Raw genomic sequence first — 21,541 nt, 5'->3', positions numbered from 1 at the left:
AGTTACTGTCATAATCACAGGTAGGCTTTCTTGGCATTAGTTTCCTATGTAAGTCACTCAGGTTCCACAGCTAGGAAGCTGTTATGGAATCTAGGCAGTCAGGCTCCACAGCCCACACTGCTTACCATTACACTATACTGGCTGTCTCTATAAAAGCTGGCTCCAACTGTAATCACTAGTCATACTGGGAGATAACCCTAAATGACAAATGATCAGGACCCTAAATTACAAATGATCAGGTTACCATTTGCCTTCAAATGCCAGAAATTTTTAGGCATGGATTGACAGACTCCTAAATGAAAATTCTAATTTAGTAATCTAATTACTTTTAAAGGGTAAGTTAAATCTTCAGTATTTCAAGAGAAAGTAAGCTTGCATTTCTAAAATAAACTTGGAAGTTTGGAAATAACTGCTAATAAACTGTTCTCTTCTTCATATGGCTTATCACAGAGCACACTGCCAGTTAGTATCGGTGCTAGGACTAGAATTCATACCTCTGAATATAGTTAGTACACTTTTTCATATCCCATGCTGTCTGTTTTACTTGTATGTGTGAGGAGAACAAACAAAGGAGTCATAGGGAGGCAAATAGTCCTGGTGAAAATAGTAGTAATTCTTTGTTAATCAGAATTAGACAACTTAACCAGCAGTTTTTCTGCCAACCATTTTGTGTCAGGAAACTTGCCCCATCCTCAGATGTAATCCATTTGCATCGATCACCATGTCCCACTGTTGCAGGGATTTACTACCCCTCCACACACATACGCTTCAGGCTTTTTACTATTTGAATTACATCTAACAAGGACAGTATACAGCAGACTATACCTCATAGGTTATATCATTAGCATGTAGATTCTTACTCTCAGGGACTAACATTACACAATTTCTCTGTAGAAGGCAGTATAATATAGTGGTTCAGATGAACCATGGAGTCACACAGACCCTGTGTTTAAATTCTGGCTCTGCCTTAATTTATGCAGACAGGTTACCTAACCTCCTTATACCTCACCTCATTGGTAAAATGGGACTGTATCACACATATGGTAATTTAAAGATTAAATTGAGTTTATAATTATGAAATAGCATAGTTCCTGACACATATTAAGTGCTCCGTAAATCTTTGATTCATTTGTTCAACAGGTAATTTTTGAGCGCCTGCTAATATTTGTACTTATCTAAGCTCGGGGGATATAACAAAAAACAACCCCACCCACCCCACCCCCAGCCAGATCTCTGCCTTCAAATAGCTTGTATGTTAATCAGGGGAGTGGGTTACAGAAGATAAACATAGAAATAATAAAACATTGAACTTACCACCGTTTGATATACTGTGAAGAGGAGCCTGGCTGCAGATGACAGTATTCTTCCCTGAGGAAAGTTGACCAGGCCCAGGGAAAAGACTTGTGGGTATTGCTATTTGAAGGCCCTTAAGTGGGTAATCTCCTGATTACCCACTGAGACCCACCATCCTCCTTTCTGTCTCTATGAATTTTACTACTCTAGAATGTCACGTAAGTGGAATTCTAACATACTTCCTGTAACTGGCTGATTTCATTTAGCATAATGTCTTCAAGATTCATAGCATGTGTCAAAATTTTCTTCCTATTTAAGGCTGAATAATATTCCATTGTATGTATATATCACATTTTATTTATCCATTTATCTATCAGTGGCTACCTTCAGTGGTTTGTTGTTTCCACCTTTTGGTTACTGTGAATAATGCTGATTTTACTTCTTTTGGGGGTGTATACCCAGAAGTGGAATTACTGAATCATAAGACAATTCTATATTTAATTTTTTAAGGAATTGCCATTCTCTTTTCCATAAGCAGCTACATTTTGCATTCCCACTAACAATCCTTTATATGCTTGCCAAGACTTATTTTCTGTGTGTGTGTGTGTGTGTGCGTGTGTGTGTTTAATAATAGGCATCCTAATGAGTGTGAAGTGGTATCTCATTGTGGAAATGCAAATCTCCAACTTTGTTCTTCTTTTTCAAAAATTGTTTTGGCTATTTGGGATCCCGTGAATTTCCTCATGAATTTCAGAATGGATTTTTCTATTTCTCCAAACACATTGCCATTTTGGTAGGGCTTGCATTGAATCTGTAGATTGCTTTGGGTAGTATTGACATCAAGAGTCCTTAACTCTTAAATATGAATGGACAGTTAAGAATAACCAGATAGGGACTTCCCTGGTGGCACAGTGGTTAAGAATCCGTCTGCCAATGCAGGGGACATGGGTTCGAGCCCTGGTCCAGGAAGATCCCACATGCCACGGAGCAGCCTGTGTGCCACAACAACTGAGCCTGCGCTCTAGAGCCTGCGAGCCACAACTGCTGAGCCTGCATGCCTAGAGCCCGTGCTCTGCAATAAAACAAGCCACCTCAGTGAGAAGCCCGCGCACTGCAACCAAGAGTAGCCCCCGCTCGCCGCAACTAGAGAAAGCCAGCGCGCAGCAAGAAGATCCAATGCAGCCAAAAATAAAATTAAAAAATAATTAATTAAAATTATAAAAAAAAAGATTAATAAATAAATAAATAACCAGATATTTAAAGAAAGCTATTAACAGGAAAGATAATGGCAGAAATGGTCAAAAGGAACTCAGAAACAGTGCAGAGAACAGAAGAAAATTTGAAAATAACTATAACATCAAAGATAAGAGAAAATATAGCAATCTGTTCTTGTTTCATGGTTGTATTAAAGAAGCAAAAGTCAGAAAGAGCTCTTGGAAACTAAAATAGTAAATTAAAATGGGATAACAGAAAATTTAAATGTGTGTGTGTATCTGCATGTGCATATAAACAGACAAACAACTGCTATAAAGTTAAAGACATCTTCCAGAAAGTAGAAAAAAACAAAGATGGAAAATATTAAAGGAAAGATCGGAAAAATTAGAGAATAAGTCTAGGAGATCTATAAAAATTACAAATGTTTTTAATCTGCAAAAAACAAATAACAATTTGTCCAAACATGTAGGGGTTTTAATTTTCGCTCCCATAACAAGAAACACGGAGGTAAATTATTCAAAGATTGTTCTACAGCTCAAGGTTGTCAGACACTGGGGTAGATTGCTGTAGTCCTTTTGGTTTTTCTGTCATAACTGCAGCACATCTGAGAATCGTACTCTAACACAACACGTCAAATCAGGAAGAAGGATCACAGATGTTCTCTGGTGTACTGAGCCCTTGCAAGGAGGAAAACCTTCCCCCCCAAATCCCTTACAAGTCTTTACATTTCACCAACCAGAATGGGGTTACATACACCCCTAGACTAGTGCCTGTGCTTACATTTCCTGAAATAAGAGGCTAAAAAGTAAAATTTTCCCAGTGTTCATAATTTGGCTTCAGATTAGTTTGTGCACTGGCAGGTAGAAGTTGTGCTATAGCATTTCGAAAGAAACCCCTTTGGTGTTTTCATAGAAAGATAAATCTTTACCTATCTCTCCATTTCTTCCTTTCAGCAGAACAGAATGAAATCACTTATATCACCATCAGAAATTCTTGTGGCTTTCTTTTTTCTATTTACTAATTTATTTAAAAATGAGCTTTTAAGTTCTAGATTTTCTCCAACTGGCATATGAATAATAATTAACATTCTGTTGATTCCCTTGATGATAACTGCAGTGAAATGAACTATTGTACTCTAAAGAATTTCAGGTTTGTCTTTTCAATCTTTGGTTCCAGTCTTTTCTTTTTACCATCATACAGAGGAAGAAAAGATGAGTTTCCCCTAAAAGTCATTTCCCAGAATTTCTTATTTTTCTCCCAATTCTTCTGTATTTACTTATCCAATAAATTATTTGAATGCCTTCTGTGAGTAAGATATAATGCTAGATGCTTTTCTAGTAGTAGATTCTTCTTTCTAGTCCTGATATATTGGATTCCAGAGGTGAAGGGATAAAGTATCTGGAATAACCCTACATATCTAGTGTTAACACACTGAATCCAAGCTACCACCGAATTTATATGTATGCTGGAGTCCCCTGCAGACAGACAGATGATGACAGTAAAGCTCCTAACATTTATTGAGTGCTTGCTGTGCCAGGAACTGTTCTAAGCATACAGTAGGTCATTTAATCCTCAGCCTGCCCTGTGAGTTATATTTAATATTCTTATTTCTATTTTATAGATGAAGAAGCTCAGGCGCAGAGGGTTTTAATAATAACATGACAAGGATTACACAACTAGTAATGGGGTAGCCAAACTTTGAAGCCAGACATTCTGAATTCAGAACCTGTGTTCTTTTACTTTTTTTTATGAGTCTTCTAAAACTGCTTACATTTTCCCCACGTGTATGTCTTCTTCTTTTTTATCAGAGCCTGTGCTCTTAATTGCTATATCATTATTATGATGCTGACAGCCTTTCTGATCTGTAGTCTGTGTAGAACCCAGGATAATGCAGAGACATTTATCAAAACAAATACTGCAATGAAAAATAATACTGGGACTCCCATGGTGGTCCAGTGGTTAAGATTCTGTGCTTCTAGTACAGGGGGCACAGGTTCAATCCCTGGTCAGGGAAGTTCTGCATACCACTCAGTGTGCCCCCCCCCCGCCAAAATCTGCAAAGAAAATAATACTGGAAGCTAGGTGCTTCCTTTGGAATGCAGAACAGTTCATTAATTATCACTCCTAGGCAGTTTGAAAGATTTCATTGTATCTTGTAAGATTAAGTTCCAAAGAATAAATATAATGAACTCTAATGATAAAAATTTTTTCTTCCACTGCCTTTTCCCATTATGTTTTTTTTTTTTTTTTTTTTTTTTTTGCGGTAGGCGGACCTCTCACTGTTGTGGCCTCTCCCCTTGCGGAGCACAGGCTCCGGACGCGCAGGCTCAGCGGCCATGGCTCATGGGCCCAGCCGCTCCGCGGCATGTGGGATCTTCCCAGACCGGGGGCACGAACCCGTGTCCCCTGCATCGGCAGGCGGACTCTCAACCACTGCGCCACCAGGGAAGCCCCCCATTATGTTTTAATTAAGTACGTCCTTAATTTTCTTCCCATTTTTATTTTTTTATTTATTCTTTTTTTAAAGTCTTTATTGAATTTGTTACAATATTGCTTCTCTTGTTTATGTTCTGGTTTTTTGGCCATGAGGCATGTGGGATCTTAGCTCCCCGACCAGGGATTGAACCCAAACCCCCTGCATTGGGAAGCGAAGTCTTAGCCACTGGACTGCCAGGGAAGTCCCCATCTTCCCATTTTTAATTGGGAAATAATTCATATACCATAAGATTCACTTTTTTAAAGTGTACAATTGCATAGTTTATAGCATATGCACAGAATTGTACAGTCATCACCACCATCTAATTCCAAAACATTTTCATCACCTCAAAAAGAAACCCTTTACCCATTGGCAGTCGTTCTCTCCAGCCCCTGGCAACCACTGATCTACTTTCTAAATCTATGGATTTGCCTATTTGGACTTTTCTTGTAAATGGAATCATACACAATGTGGCCTTTTGTGACAGGCTGCTTTCACCTTAGCAGAATGTTTTCAAAATTCAACCATGTTGGGCTTCCCTGGTGGCGCAGTGGTTGGGAGTCCACCTGCCGATGCAGGGGACGCGGTTCGTGCCCCGGTCCGGGAAGATCCCACATGCCGTGGAGAGGCTGGGCCTGTTTGCCATGGCCGCTGAGCCTGTGCGTCCGGAGCCTGTGCTCTGCAACGGGAGAGGCCACAACAGTGAGAGGCCCGCGTACAGCAAAAAAAAAAAATTCAACCATGTTGTAGCATGTAGCATTCATTGTAGCATTTATTCCTTTTTATGGCTAATATTCTATCATGTGGATATGTCACATTTTGTTTATCCATTAATCAACTGATGGACGTTTAGGTTTCCTCTTTTGGGCTATCATGAATAAAGCTGCTATGAACATTCATGTACAAGTTTTTGTGGTAGGCATATGTTTTCAGTTCTTTTAGTTATGTACCTAGGAATGGAATTGCTGTGTCCTTTGGTAACTCTGTGTTTTAACTTTTTGAGGAACTATCAGACTGTTTTCCAAAGTGGCTGCACCATTTTACATTCCCACAAGCAATGTGTGAGGGTTCCAGTTCCTATACATCATCACCAACACTTGTTATTTTCCATTTATTATTATTATTGTTGCCGTCCTAGTAGGTGTGAATTGGCATCTCATTGTGGTATTTTGATTTGTAATTCTTTGGTGATTAATGATATTAAACATCTTTTTCATGTGCTTATTAGCCATTTGAATATCTTCTTGGGAAAAATGTCTATTCAAATCCTTTGCCCATTTAAAAAACTGGGTTGTCTTTTTATTACTGAGTTGTAAGAGTTCTTTATATATTCTTGGTAGGAAATTCTTATCAGATATGATTTGCAAATATTTTCTCCCATTCTGTGGGATGTCTTTTTTTCACTCTTTTGATAGTGTCTTTTGAAGCACAAAAGCTTTAATTTTGATGAAGTCAAGTTTATCGACTCTTTCTTTGGTTGCTGTGTTTTGGTGTGTCATCTAAGAAACCATTGCCTAATCCAGGGTCATGATGATTTACTTCTATGTTTTCTCTAAGAGTTTTCTAGTTCTAGCTCTTACTTTTAAGTGTATGATACACTTTGAGTTAATTTTGTAATATGATGTTAGGTAGTGGTCCAACTTCATTCTTCTGTATGCAGATATTCAGTTGTACCAGTAACATTGTCAAAAACCAGTTAGCCATAAATGTAAGGCTTTTTTTCTGGACTCTCAATCTATTGTGTTTTTTTATATGTGTATCAATATCATGTGTTTTGATTACTGTAGCTTTATAGTAACTTTTGAAATCAGGAAATGTAAATCTCCAAACTGTTCTTTTTCAAGATTGTTTTGGTTATTCCAAGTACTTTGTACTTCTGTGTGAATTTTAAGATCAGCTTGTCCATTTCTGCATAGAAAGCCAGCTGGGATTTTTTTTTTTTTTTTTTTTTTTTTTTTTTTTTTTTTTGCGGTACGCGGGCCTCTCACTCTTGTGGCCTCTCCCATTGCAGAGCACAGGCTCCGGATGCGCAGGCCCAACGGCCATGGCTCACGGGCCCAGCCTCCAGCTGCTCTGTGGCATGTGGGATCCTCCCAGACCGGGGCATGAACTCATGTCCCCTGCATCGGCAGGCGGACTCTCAACCACGGCGCCACCAGGGAAGCCCAGCTGGGATTTTGATAAGGATTGCATTGAACCTGTAGATCAATTTGAGGAGTATTTTCATCTTAATAATGTTGTGTTCTTACATTCTTTTTTAAGTTCAAAAATAAATGAACTATACTTCAGTTTGAAAAAAGAATCCAGTAAATGAATGAATGAATAAATAAATAAATAAATAACATGAGCTGTGCCCTCAACTACCTTATAGTTTAGTAGAGTCATTTTGAGAACTCAGCGAAGTAATACAGTAATAATGATAAGAACTAGTACTACTTATTACTACTAATAAAAGTATTTATTGGGTTTTTGCTATAATAACTTCCTCTGCTAGTATTATTTCACTTAATGCTCACAAAGTTTTTTCACAAATGATTGTTTAAAAAGCCATATAAAGAAGAGTGTGGTAATACTCCAAAGGAGGTGAAAAGAAAATACCGATTTTGGATTTTTACCAAGCAGGCCTTTGAATTAAACTTTGAAAAATAAGTAGGATTTTGATGAGAAGGAATAGGGTTTTGGAAAAGCTGCCTCCTGAAGAAATATCTGGTTTCTGAAGCTTCTTGAAGCACCAAAGGAATTTTGTTGATGGTGGTAATGGTGCTTGAGGTGTATGTTTATGTGGGAGGACTTGCTCAAGTTTGCAGGGTAAGAAAACAGAGAAAAAGGGAAAGTTGGAAGATATGAGAGAAAATGGAGATAATGATGAACCAAGGCCTCCACAGAAGAGGCTCTAAACACCCAGTGTTAATACTAAATTGAGAGCAAAAGAAGAATGGGGAAAGATGGGGAGAATTGATTGGACAAAGAAAGAAGAGGAAGCTTTTATTTGATGGCTTTGATCTTCAGAGTAAATTTGAAGGTAATGCTATTTTCTTGAGTGAATTAAAGGTTGGGGGATGAAGTTAGGATCCAGAGAAGCATAGGAAAGGTGGGAGTAAGTATTGTGAGAAATGTAATACGAATTAAAAATAAGTACAGGGGCTTCCCTGGTGGCGCAGTGGTTGGGAATCTGCCTGCCAATGCAGTGGACACGGGTTCAAGCCCTGGTCTGGAAAGGTTCCACATGCCGCACAGCAGCTAAACCTGTGTGCCACCACTACTGAGCCTGTGGTCTAGAGCCTGGGAACCACAGCTACTGAGCCCATGTGCTACAACTACTGAAGCCCGTGCGCCTAGAGCCTGTGCTCCGCAACAAGAGAAGCCACCGCAATGAGAAGCCCGCGCGCTGCAATGAAGAGTAGCCCCCGCTCTCCGCAACTAGAGAAAGCCCGCGCATAGCAACGAAGACCCAACGCAACCAAAAATAAATAAATAAATAAAAATTTAAAAAAATAAATAAGTACAAATTTTCATATAGTAGTGTGAAAGACTAATTTCCATGAATTGATAATGGAACCAGTTGGCCTTGTTTTATTATTTTCTTCAGTAATGTGTGGTAACCTGAGAGAAAGAATGGAGTAATTGAATGATAGAATTTACCCAAAGTTGGTATTTTGACAAGCAAGTTGGTAAAAGAATAAGAAGAATTAACCAGACAATCTAAGATGTTACCATTGGCATTGTTGGAATGGTGAACCACAAAGTATGGGAAGTAAAACAGCAAAGAAATCTGAAAAACATTAAGGGATTAATGTTGACAATGAACAGATTAGTGTGGTAGTGAGGGTGACATTTAAGACAGTGGGATAAGTGTGTGTGCATAGGGGTATGGGAGGTTCCCAGTTGAGATCTTGTCATCATTTGGAACTCTTTGGTAAAGAACTGTTTGTATCTCTGGATCTTGAAGTTAGAGTAGAAACAAATGCCTTTATAGATACGAGGTTTAGAGAACTTCAAGGCAAGAGTGTTGTATGAGTAATCAGCATCCACACGGAATGCAGCAAGGATAATGGGGTGAAATGAGTCAGACCAGGTTCAAAACAAGGTAGGCAAGTACCTTGGTAGATTGCAGCTATGAGGATGGAGAGAGGTGGAATAAGTAAATGTTTTGTACTTAAGGAAGAGTTATTGATAAATGCAGTGAAATAATAGATTGTAATCCACAGTGGAGGGAACAATATATTTTTAAAAACTAAGGCTAATATTTTGATAAAGAAATAACATTCAGGGGCTTCCCTGGTGGCGCAGTGGTTGAGAGTCCGCCTGCCGATGCAGGGGACACGGGTTCGTGCCCCGGTCCGGGAGGATCCCACATGCCGCGGAGCGGCTGGGCCCGTGAGCCATGGCCGTTGGGCCTGCGCGTCCGGAGCCTGTGCTCCGCAACGGGAGAGGCCACAGCAGTGAGAGGCCCGCATACAGCAAAAAAATAAAAAATAAAAAAAAAAAAAAAAAAAAAGAAATAACATTCAGAAAATTTGTTTACATTTATTACTTTTCCTAAGCCTAACTTTGTGTAGTAAATGTACTTGCCCAGGTGACAGTAAATAAGAATATTTCATCTACGCAAGGAGGAATTTTTGTCTCCCAGGCTGCATGTACATAATCTTCAAAGTGTAGGAATTGTGTTAGTCTTCATTTTTGTGGTTTGAGCCCAAACACTACTAGGTACATGTGTGCTCAATATATATTTATTGAATGATCGAAATCTCAATAAGTGGATCATACTGAAAAAGATGCCCTTAAGTAATTAATCGAACTGAAAGCTAAATAGAAATACAGCTCAGAAAATTTTGGACTGATTTGGTTATAATGCCTGAGATGCTGTGAAACATTTCATGGTCAGCGTTGGACAACTATTAGATTGTAAAGGAGAGGGCATTTTGGTGTAGTTTAGGCCCTTCAGTAGCTCATTTTAGTATTTTCCCTCCCCAACCCCCCAAAAATTATATGGTAGTATCAAGCATATCAGGTGTGGTGGCCTATATTGAAATGAAATTTCTCCTTTGTTCTCCTCTACCTTAGATAATTCTCCCTTGCTTATAAAATGAAGTTCAGGCTTCATAACATAGTATATACATTCTCTACAAGCTGGTCCGTTACCCACTTTTCCAGTCTTATTATTTGTGTTCCTGTTCTTCACTTAAATTTCACAAACATCTATTGATCCCTTGATATGTCCCAGGTATTATATGACGTTCAGCTCTACTAGTCCATAGTTTTCCTCTATGTCTTAAAATTTCTTACCTCCTTACTCTGTTACAAAATTTCTTCTGTGCTACACAGTACTCTCTTCTCCCTACTTAACTCCATCTATCTAAATGCTAACCTTTAAGACCCCCCCTCTTTCCTTACTCTTGTCTTGTATCAAGAACATTCTTTGTTTATTTCTCATGTACAATACTTGCACAAATAAAAATGCATCCATCTGCTTCTTTGTAGCCTAGTAAGTGATGGGAAATGCCATTTTTAAAAATCTGTGATTCTTTTAAATCTTTTTCAATCTTTGTAGCCTTTCATAAATCTTTCTAGTGTTGCATCTGTTTGGGGTGGTGGGGAGACATGGTGGACTATAGTGTGGGGGAAGGTGATTACTACTGCCTTAAAGAGCCATGGACACATACATTCCAATTCATTCCATCTCTTTATTTTCGGTATCATTCTGTTTCCAAGATTCTTCCTACTTTTAGAATATGATATCTTATGTGATCATTTGACCTTATAGCTTTAGTAAAATAAAACGTCTAGAAAGATACCCTGATGGATAATGGCCTCAAAATTTCTTGACTGCAGGGTGTAAACTACCTTTTCAAACAAAATTCTATTCTCTAAGCAGTATTTGCTGGGAAAGGGGAGGTCATAAGATATCCATAGTGAGTAAAAGAAGGTATTTTAACTAATAGCTGTTTCAGAAAAAAAAAGTGGCAGTTATACATCCTCTAATCCCTGTTGAGGTGATTTTGGTGGTAATGGTGAGATCTGACACTGTCTACCTTAGTCTTGTTTTTTGACAGATCTCTCTAACACCTCATCTCCTTCTCAACCTCTCTCTCAGTTCTTTAGAGAGAGAGAGGCAGAAAGAAGTATGAAACCTTATAATGCCTACAACTTTTCTGGAAAAACAATTAATAGAGAGGGTATTCATCTGTGATGTATTAGTACTTTATCTTATGTTAGATATGTAGTTTGGAATATAAATTGTGATTTGGCCAGAAAATTGCAAATACTGGTTTTTTTAAATTAATATTCATGACTCTTATAGACATATATATGTGTGTGTGTGTGTGTCAGTTTCTAGATGTAGTGTCTTATAACAAAAGATTTATCAATTTAAAGGTAAAAGTACTAATTTACAATACTTCCAGCACTTATTTTGTAATTTGTAATACAAAATCGTGTTAGCTAGGTTATAAAGAGATTATAATCAAAGACTTAAATTTCATATTTCCTTTTGTTACTGTCAGGAAAAAGTCCAGATTCAATGTAAGTCTACTTTATTTTATAGGCCTATGAAGAATACACCAGCAAGCTAGATGCCCTCCAACAAAGAGAACAACAGTTATTGGAATCCCTGGGGAATGGAACTGATTTTTCTGTTTCTAGCTCTGCATCAACAGACACCGTTACATCTTCTTCCTCTTCTAGCCTTTCAGTGCTGCCTTCATCTCTTTCAGTTTTTCAAAATCCCACAGATGTGTCACGGAGCAACCCCAAGTCACCACAAAAACCTATCGTTAGAGTCTTCCTGCCCAATAAACAGAGGACGGTGGTGAGTCAACTTTAATATCATCATTGCTTTTTCTTTGTATTTTTTAGAAAGCCTAGTTGTTGAAAATGAAATGTGATACCCAGTGGTCATGCAAATGTAAGCATCCGTTTCAAACAAGAATGGGAAAGACATAATTATTTGGTGCCTAAGTCTGTGTTCCTTAACTGGAACAAATTGCATTGTTTTTAGTGTCAGATTTGACATTTATACCTGTCTGTCAAACTTGAACCACACTCAAGTCTGAGTCCGAGTGCCAGGGCTCCAAATAAAGGTTAAAGTTTCCCTTGTGAATTCTTAACTATAGACCTGTTCTTATCATAGCATGTGGGGTTCATAATTATATTACCTGTATTATTCAGGAATTCTTAACCCAAGAAATTAACAACTGCTCCTGAAGTGGTAATAGCATTCAGGCACTGCGCAGAAACAAATGCAAACCCTCCCTTAGCCCATATAGGTCTCGTGGAATTCACATACGGAAGGCCTCAATGACAAGGTCAAAATCATAAGTTATAATATGCAAGGAAACAGTCTACCATCAGTGCATTAGAAGACTTAAAAATAGCAGGATTAGATTCCTAAGAAGGAACCAAATAGAATTTCTAGGTGGCCTTAAAATTTAAAACTCAGTGGATGAGTCATTATCTCTGAAGTATTATTACTAAAAATGATTGTGTTGAATGTTAAGCTTCTGGACTTTCCATTTTATAAGAAACACAGGAAAAAGGGAAAAGTTAAGCACCATGAGGGAGCAATTAGACAAATTCAGAAGGTGGACATTCTATAAGACAAACAGCCTGGACTCAGTGTTGTGGAGGATAAAAGGTTGGGGATTATTCTACACGGAGTAAGACTAAAGAGACAAAACAGACAAATGTGCTGTGTGATCCTGGTTTGGGGCCAGGGTGGGGAAGAGCTGTAGAAGTCCTTCTTGAGATAGGAAATGTTGCGTGTTGATTGAATATGATGTGTTCTTATGGAATTATTAGTTAAGTGTGACAATAGAGATATTTTTATGTAGGAGAATGTCTTTATTCTTAGGAAATACATGCTTAAATATTTAGGGGTAAATTGTCATGCCTGCAACCCCCCTCCCACCCCTTTTTTGAAATAAAACTTACATATAGTAAAGTGTACAAATCTCAAGTGTACAGCTCAGTGACTTTCTACATGTGTAAGTGCCTTGCAGACCAAGATATAGAACATTTCTAATGTGAGTGTTCTCTTGTGCTCCCTCAATTCAGTGACCACCTTCAAAGGTAACCACTATTCTGAATTCTATCTCAATCAGTCAATTTGGAACTTACTTTCAAATGGTATGATGGAAACAAAATGTTAAAGAGAGAAAACAAATATGAAAAAATAATTTTAGGATCTGAGAGAACTTGGATGTTAATTGTACCACTCCTAATTTTCTGTGTTTAAAATTTTTCGTAGTAGAGTTGGAAAAATTCAAAGAACATAGAACAAAAGAAAAATAGAAAGTTAAAAAGAAACAGTTGCCACTAGGAAAAAAAACCTGATGAACATATTCATGCTGATTTGAGGAAGTAGCAAAGGTTTAGAAAAGAACATTCATAAGGTTTTTAACTTTTTTATTTAGGAAACTTACTTATATGGAAAAGTATAAAGGACAATATATTAAACACCTGTGTTTAGTCACCTACAATGAACAAGTATTAATGTTTGTTACATTTGCTTCATATTACACACACACACACACACACACATACATATATAACATATATCCATACATACGTAAATACATATATATATTTAGGTTCTTACCTGTCCCATTCCCTTCCCAAACATCCTTCATCCCACCTTGTCCCCCAAGAAGTAGCCACTATGATAAATGTGGGGTACATTCAATCGATATTTTTATATTTTACTACATGCATATGTACCTATAAGCATTTTTTAATATATAAAATAGTATGATACTGTATGTAATGTTCAACCTCTTGTTCTTTTTATTCAAAATTGTAATTTCAAAGTATACATATGTATGTGTTGATACATATAGGTCTGATTCTTTTCAATTTAACATAGTTTATCCTGACAGACATCTAGGTTATGTTCAGTTTTTTTGTTATTACTAACAGTGCTAAAATATGAACATCTTTATACAGGACTCTTTGTCTACAAGTAATGGGGTATTTCCAAGTTGCAGACCTGTAAGTGGATCTCTCAATGGGAAATGCAGATTTGGTTCAAAGGCTGTAAATACCAGGTGTCTGAAAAAAAATATCTAAAACTACTAAATTAATTTTAACATCTGTGGGGAGGAAGCTCTCAAAGCAGCTTATCTTTTTTGATTTCCTCTGTGTCTAACAATTAGTAGGTGTGATTGCATCTAACATAATGAAAGGAAGGACAGTGGGAACAGATAGGGCAATGTTGGATCCTTCAAAATCATGCCTTGGTTGTGTGATAATTAAAGCAAGAAATGTTTGTGGAATGGAAGAGATAAGGAGAAGCTAAACAAGCTGTTCTCGTTTTAGCCAGTTTGAGGAAAAACATGTAAAGAGCACAAAAACGTGTAGGAAACTCTAACTCTCTTACTAGCACAAGTAAGTAGTTTTAATGGAATAGATTGAGTAAAGGGACATCATTAGAGTAAATGCTAGAACCCCAGGGAATACCCTCCCTCTCGCTTTGTTTTTAGCAAAAGCAAAGCAGAAACCTCTAAGATCTGCAAGTGATGAAAGAGAGTTACACATTCCATCCTTTTGTAGACAAGAAGAATACCTGTTGCATAGTGGTTTACAGTTTGTAAAAATGTTCCACCATACTCTCATTTGATCCTCATAGTAACTTTGTGAGACAGAGTACTATATGCAGCAGTATTAACTCATGTTGATAATTAAAATACCGTGTTTGGGCTTCCCTGGTGGCGCAGTGGTTGGGAGTCCGCCTGCCGATGCAGGGGACACGGGTTCGTGCCCCGGTCCAGGAAGATCCCACATGCCGCGGAGCGGCTGGGCCCGTGAGCCATGGCCGCTGAGCCTGCGCGACCGGAGCCTGTGCTCCGCAACGGGAGAAGCCACAACAGTGAGAGGCCCGCATACCACAAAAAAAAAAAAAAAAAAAAAATACTGTTTAATTTTAATAAAATAGCTGTGAAGTCTGGGACATTCTTGACTCTTCATAAATTCTATTAACTTTTGCCACAGTGAAAGGACTTAATCTGTTGCTAGATAAGTTTTCCCCCTTGGAGGTCTAATGAGGTAATTGATTAAATTTAGTTTTGGTTTTCGATTTAATTGGGACCAGCAATTTAGGAGTAAAAGACCTACCACCTTTATCACTTCTTCTTTGTCAGTTAAATACAACTTGACCTGGAGGCATACTTAATTCTAAAATCGCTTTCACTTTAGGAAGTTTTGATAGTATATATAGTCAGCCTCTTTTTACTTTAAAAAGACCATGTTATAAGCAGATCAAGTTTTTCCTTTTATTGTGAATTGGTTTAACAGTCTATAATAATAAACTATATTATGACTGGTTTAACAGTCCTAAAAAAGGACTTGGCATCAAGATAAATTATGATAAAATCAGGAAGCTATAAATTTAGGTTTATTTTTAAAACTCATATGTTAGCATGTATAATCTGTGCCAGTTTATACAAGGAGATCTCAGTGTATCATGAAGTTTACTTAAAGCATGTAATAAAGTCTGCATTGTAAAGAATTTAAACTACCAAATTGATCTACTAGCTCAGATAATTAAACATGTAGTAACTGGGATGGCCACCTGAATTTTGATGGCCACTCCTTTAAGAAGGAGTTCTTAAGGTTTTAAGAGAACATTTTATATGGAAAATTTTAAACATACACAAAAGTAGGGTAGCGTGGTGGACCATCATGAATCCATTGATAAAAGATGATTTATATTCACTTTAAAAACTGGTATGTTACAGTTTAGACTGATACATTTTGTTTTGGCCTAAATTTTCCTTTGGCAAATATTCAGATGATTACATTGACTATAGATCTTTGTTCCTTAAGGTAGGATGCTTGTTTTTAAATTATTTTAGAGAAAAGTTATTGCTGCTTTGACAGCCTAATCAGGGACATTTAATTTTGTAATTTGGAGACGAGGCATTAACCTGGTTCTTTTGAAAGTATCTTTTTAGTCTTTTCAGTCTTAAAATTTGAGACAGTGCTCCCCTTCCCCTTCTCCTTTTTGAATAGGTAACTCTTTTTTTTTTTTTACATCTTTATTGGAGTATAATTGCTTTACAGTGGTGTGTTAGTTTCTGCTTTATAACAGAGTGACTCAGTTATACATATACATATGTTCCCATATCTCTTCCCTCTTGCATCTCCCTCCCTCCCACCCACCCTATCCCACCCCTCTAGGTGGTCACAAACCACCGAGCTGATCTCCCTGTGCTATGTGGCTGCTTCCCACTAGCTATCTATTTTACGTTTGATAGTGTATATATGTCCATGCCAATCTCTCACTTTGTCACAGCTTACCCTTCCCCCTCCCCATATCCTCAAGTCCATTCTCTAGTAGGTCTGTGTCTTTATTCCCGTCTTACCTCTACGTTCTTCATGACATTTTTTTTCTTAGATTCCATATATATGTGTTAGCATATGGTATTTATCTTTCTCTTTCTGACTTACTTCACTCTGTATGACAGATTCTAGGTCCATCCACCTCACTACAAATAACTTGATTTCGTATCTTTTTATGGCTGAGTAATATTCCATTGTATATATGTGCCACATCTTCTTTATCCATTCATCCGATGATGGACACTTAGGTTGCTTCCATGTCCTGGCTATTGTAAATAGAGCTGCAATGAACATTTTGGTACATGACTGTTTTTGAATTATGGTTTTCTCAGGGTATATGCCCAGTAGTGGGATTGCTGGGTCATATGGTAGTTCTATTTTTAGTTTTTTAAGGAACCTCCATACTGTTCTCCATAGTGGCTGTACCAATTCACATTCCCACCAGCAGTGCAAGAGTGTTCCCTTTTCTCCACACTCTCTCCAGCATTTATTGTTTGTAGATTTCTTGATGATGGCCATTCTGACTGGTGTGAGATGATATCTCATTGTAGTTTTGATTTGCATTTCTCTAATGATTAATGATGTTGAGCATTCTTTCATGTGTTTGTTGGCAATCTGTATATCTTCTTTGGAGAAATGTCTGTTTACGTCTTCTGCCCATTTTTGGATTGGGTTGTTTGTTATTTTGTTATTCAGCTGCATGAGTTGCTTGTAAATTTTGGAGATTAATCCTTTGTCAGTTGCTTCATTTGCAAATATTTTCTCCCATTCTGAGGGTTGTCTTTTGGTCTTGTTTATGGTTTCCTTTGCTGTGCAAAAGCTTTGAAGTTTCATTAGGTCCCATTTGTTTATCTTTGTTTTTATTTCCATTTCTCTAGGAGGTGGGTCCAAAAAGATCTTGCTGTGATTTATGTCATAGAGTGTTCTGCCTATGTTTTCCTCTAAGAGTTTGATAGTTTCTGGCCTTAACATTTAGGTCTTTAATCCATTTTGAGTTTATTTTTGTGTATGGTGTTAGGGAGTGTTCTAATCTCATACTTTTACATGTACCTGTCCAGTTTTCCCAGCACCACTTATTGAGAGGCTGTCCTTTCTCCACTGTATATTCCTGCCTCCTTTATCAAAGATAAGGTGACCATATGTGCGTGGGTTTATCTCTGGGCTTTCTATCCTGTTCCATTGATATATATTTCTGTTTTTGTGCCACTACCATACTGTCTTGATTACTGTAGCTTTGTAGTATAGTCTCAAGTCAGGGAGCCTGATTCCTCCAGCTCCGTTTTTCATTCTCAAGATTGCTTTGGCTATTCGGGGTCTTTTGTGTTTCCATACAAATTGTGAAATTTTTTTTCTAGTTCTGTGAAAAATGCCAGTGGTAGTTTGATAGGGATTGCATTGAATCCAGATTGCTTTGGGTAGTAGAGTCATTTTCACAATGTTGATTCTTCCAATCCAAGAACATGGTATATCTCTCCATCTATTTGTATCATCTTTAATTTCTTTCATCAGTGTCTTATAATTCTCTGCATACAGGTCTTTTGTCTCCTTAGGTAGGTTTATTCCTAGATATTTTATTATTTATGTTGCAGTGGTAAATGGGAGTGTTTTCTTAATTTTACTTTCAGATTTTTCATCATTAGTGTATAGGAATGCCAGAGATTTCTGTGCATTAATTTTGTATCCTGCTACTTTACCAAATTCATTGATTAGCTCTAGTAGTTTTCTGGTAGCAAATTTAGGATTCTCTATATATAGTATCATGTCATCTGCAAACAGTGACAGCTTTACTTCTTCTTTTCTGATTTGGATTCCTTTTATTTCCTTTTCTTCTCTGATTGCTGTGGCTAAAACTTCCAAAACTATGTTGAATAAGAGTGGTGAGAGTGGGCAACCTTGTCTTGTTCCTGATCTTAGTGGAAATGGTTTCAGTTTTTCACCATTGAGGATGAGGTTGACTGTGGGTTTGTCATATATGGCCTTTATTATGTTGAGGAAAGTTCCCTCTGTGCCTACTTTCTGCAGGGTTTTTATCATAAATGGGTGTTGAATTTTGTCGAAAGCTTTCTCTGCATCTACTGAGATGATCATATGGTTTTTCTCCTTCAATTTGTTAATATGGTGTATCACATTGATTGATTTGTGTATATTGAAGAATCCTTGCATTCCTGGAATAAACCGCACTTGATCATGGTGTATGATCCTTTTAATGTGCTGTTGGATTCTGTTTGCTAGTATTTTGTTGAGGATTTTTGCATCTATGTTCCTCAGTGATATTGGCCTGTAGTTTTCATTCTTTGTGACATCTTTGTCTGGTTTTGGTATCAGGGTGATGGTGGCCTTGTAGAATGAGTTTGGGAGTGTTCCTCCCTCTGCTATATTTTGGAAGAGTTTGAGAAGGATAGGTGTTAGCTCTTCTCTAAATGTTTGATGGAATTCGCCTGTGAAGCCATCTGGTCCTGGGCTTTTGTTTGTTGGAAGATTTTTAATCACAGTTTCAATTTCAGTGCTTGTGAACGGTCTGTTCATGTTTTCTATTTCTTCCTGATTCAGTCTTGGCAGGTTGTGTATTTCTAAGAATTTGTCCATTTCTTCCAGGTTGTCCATTTTATTAGCATAGAGTTGCTTGTAGTAATCTCTCATGATCTTTTGTATTTCTGCAGTGTCAGTTGTTACTTCTCCTTTTTCATTTCTAATTCTATTGATTTGAGTCTTCTCCTTTTTTTTCTTGATGAGTCTGGCTAATGGTTTATCAATTTTGTTAATCTTCTCAAAGAACCAGCTTTTAGTTTTATTGATCTTTGCTATAGTTTCCTTCATTTCTTTTTCATTTATTTCTGCTCTGATCTTTATGATTTCTTTCCTTCTGCTAACTTTGGGGGTTTTTTGTCCTTCTTTCTCTAATTGCTTTAGGTGCAAGGTTAGGTTGTTTATTCGAGATGTTTCCTGTTTCTTAAGGTAGGATTGTATTGCTATAAACTTCCGTCTTAGAACTGCTTTTGCTGCATCCCATAGGTTTTGGGTCGTCATGTCTCCATTGTCACTTGTTTCTAGGTATTTTTTTGATTTCCTCTTTGATTTCTTCAGTGATCACTTCGTTATTAAGTAGTGTATTGTTTAGCCTCCATGTTTGTATTTTTTAGAGATCTTTTCCTGTAATTGATATCTAGTCTCATAGAGTTGTGGTCGGAAAAGGTACTTGATACAATTTCAATTTTCTGAAATTTACCAAGGCTTGATTTGTGACCCAAGATATGATCTATCCTGGAGAATGTTCCATGAGCACTTGAGAAAAATGTGTATTCTGTTGTTTTTGGATGGAATGTCCTATAAATATCAATTAAGTCCATCTTGTTTAATGTATCATTATAGCTTGTGTTTCCTTATTTATTTTCATTTTGGATGATCTGTCCATTGGTGAAAGTGGGGTGTTAAAGTCCCCTACTATGAATGTGTTACTGTCGATTTCCCCTTTTATGGCTGTTGGTATTTGCCTTATGTACTGAGGTGCTCCTATGTTGGGTGTATAAATATTTACAATTGTTATATCTTCTTCTTGGATTGATTCGTTGATCATTATGTAGTGTCCTTCTTTGTCTCTTGTAATAGTCTTTATTTTAAAGTCTATTTTGTCTGATATGAGAATTGCTACTTCAGCTTTCTTCTGGTTTCCATTTGCATGGAATATCTTTTTCCATCCCCTCACTTTCAGTCTGTATGTGTCCCTAGGTCTGAAGTGGGTCTCTTGTAGACAGCATATATATGCTGTCTTGTTTTTGTATCCATTCAGCCTGTCTGTGTCTTTTGGTGGGAGCATTTAATCCATTTACATTTAAGGTAATTATTGATATGTATGTTCCTGTTCCCATTTTCTTAATTGTTTTGGGTTTGTTTTTGTAGGTCTTTTCCTTCTCTTGTGTTTCTTGCCTAGAGAAGTTTCTTAACACTTGTTGTAAAGCTGGTTGGTGGTGCTGAACTCTGTCAGCTTTTGCTTGTCTGTAAAGGTTTTAATTTCTCCATCAAATCTGAATGAGATCCTTGCTGGGTAGAGTAATCTTGGTTGTAGGTTTTTCTCCTCCATCACTTTAAATATGTCCTGCCAGTCTCTTCTGGCTTGCAGAGTTTCTGCTGAAAGATCAGCTGTTAACCTTATGGGGATTCCCTTGTGTGTTACTTGTTGTTTTTCCCTTGCTGCTTTTAATATGTTTTCTTTGTATTTAATTTTTGACAGTTTGATTAATATGTGTTGTGGCGTGTTTCTCCTTGGATTTATCCTGTATGGGACTCTCTGTGCTTCCTGGACTTGATTTACTATTTCCTTTCCCATATTAGGGAAGTTTTCAACTATAATCTCTTCAAATATTTTCTCAGTCCCTTTCTTTTTCTCTTCTTCTTCTGGGACCCCTATAATTGGAATGTTGGTGTGTTTAATATTGTCCCAGAGGTCTCTGAGACTGTCCTCAGCTCTTTTCATTCTTTTTTCTTTATTCTGCTCTGCAGTAGTTATTTCCACTATTTTATCTTCCAGGTCACTTATCTGTTCTTCTGCCTCAGTTATTCTGCTATTGATCCCTTCTAGAGTATTTTTAATTTCATTTATTGTGTTGTTCATTTTTGCTTGTTTCCTCTTTAGTTCTTCTAGGTCCTTGTTAAATGTTTCTTGCATTTATTCTATTTCCAAGATTTTGGATCATCTTTACTATCATTATTCTGAATTCTTTTTCAGGTAGACTGCCTATTTCCTCTTCATTTGTTAGGTCTGGTGGGTTTTTATCTTGCTCCTTCATCTGCTGTGTGATATTCTGTCTTCTCATTTTGCTTATCTTACTGTGTTTGGGGTCTCCTTTTTGCAGGCTGCAGGTTCGTAGTTCCCGTTGTTTTTGGTGTCTGTCCCCAGTGGCTAAAGTTGGTTCAGTGGGTTGTGTAGGCTTTCTGGTGGAGGGGACTAGTGCCTGTGTTCTGGTGGATGAGGCTGGATCTTGTGTTTCTGGATCTGGCCCCGCCTCTGCGTGTAGGTCGCCGGAGGGCGCCTGTTCTTCACTCAGACAGGACGGGGTTAAAGGAGCAGCTGCTTCGGGGGCTCTGGCTTACTCAGGCCGGGGGGAGGGAGGGGTACGGATGCGGGGTGAGCCTGCGGCGGCAGAGGCCAGCGGGATGTTGCACCAGCCTGAGGTGCGCTGTGCATTTTCCCAGGGAAGTTGTCCCTGGATCCCGGGACCCTGTCAG

General features: G+C 37.7%; 1 protein-coding gene across 3 annotated transcripts in view; it reads left to right on the top strand.

Annotated features, from left to right (window-relative positions):
• Positions 1-21,541, top strand: part of BRAF (B-Raf proto-oncogene, serine/threonine kinase) — a 158,988-nt gene that overhangs the window by 60,225 nt on the left and 77,222 nt on the right. For all 3 annotated transcript variants that reach the window (XM_081244864.1, XM_081244863.1, XM_081244865.1), the window contains exon 3: positions 11,529-11,792. In XM_081244864.1, coding sequence (XP_081100990.1) covers positions 11,529-11,792 — 264 coding nt within the window. The remainder of the gene's footprint in view (positions 1-11,528; positions 11,793-21,541) is intronic.

Source organism: Mesoplodon bidens, assembly GCF_964165515.1.
Source record: "Mesoplodon bidens genome assembly, chromosome: 9".
NCBI classification, from domain to species: domain Eukaryota; kingdom Metazoa; phylum Chordata; class Mammalia; order Artiodactyla; family Ziphiidae; genus Mesoplodon; species Mesoplodon bidens.
Note: the sequence above shows the minus strand (reverse complement) of the source record. Positions and strands in the feature narration are given on the sequence as shown.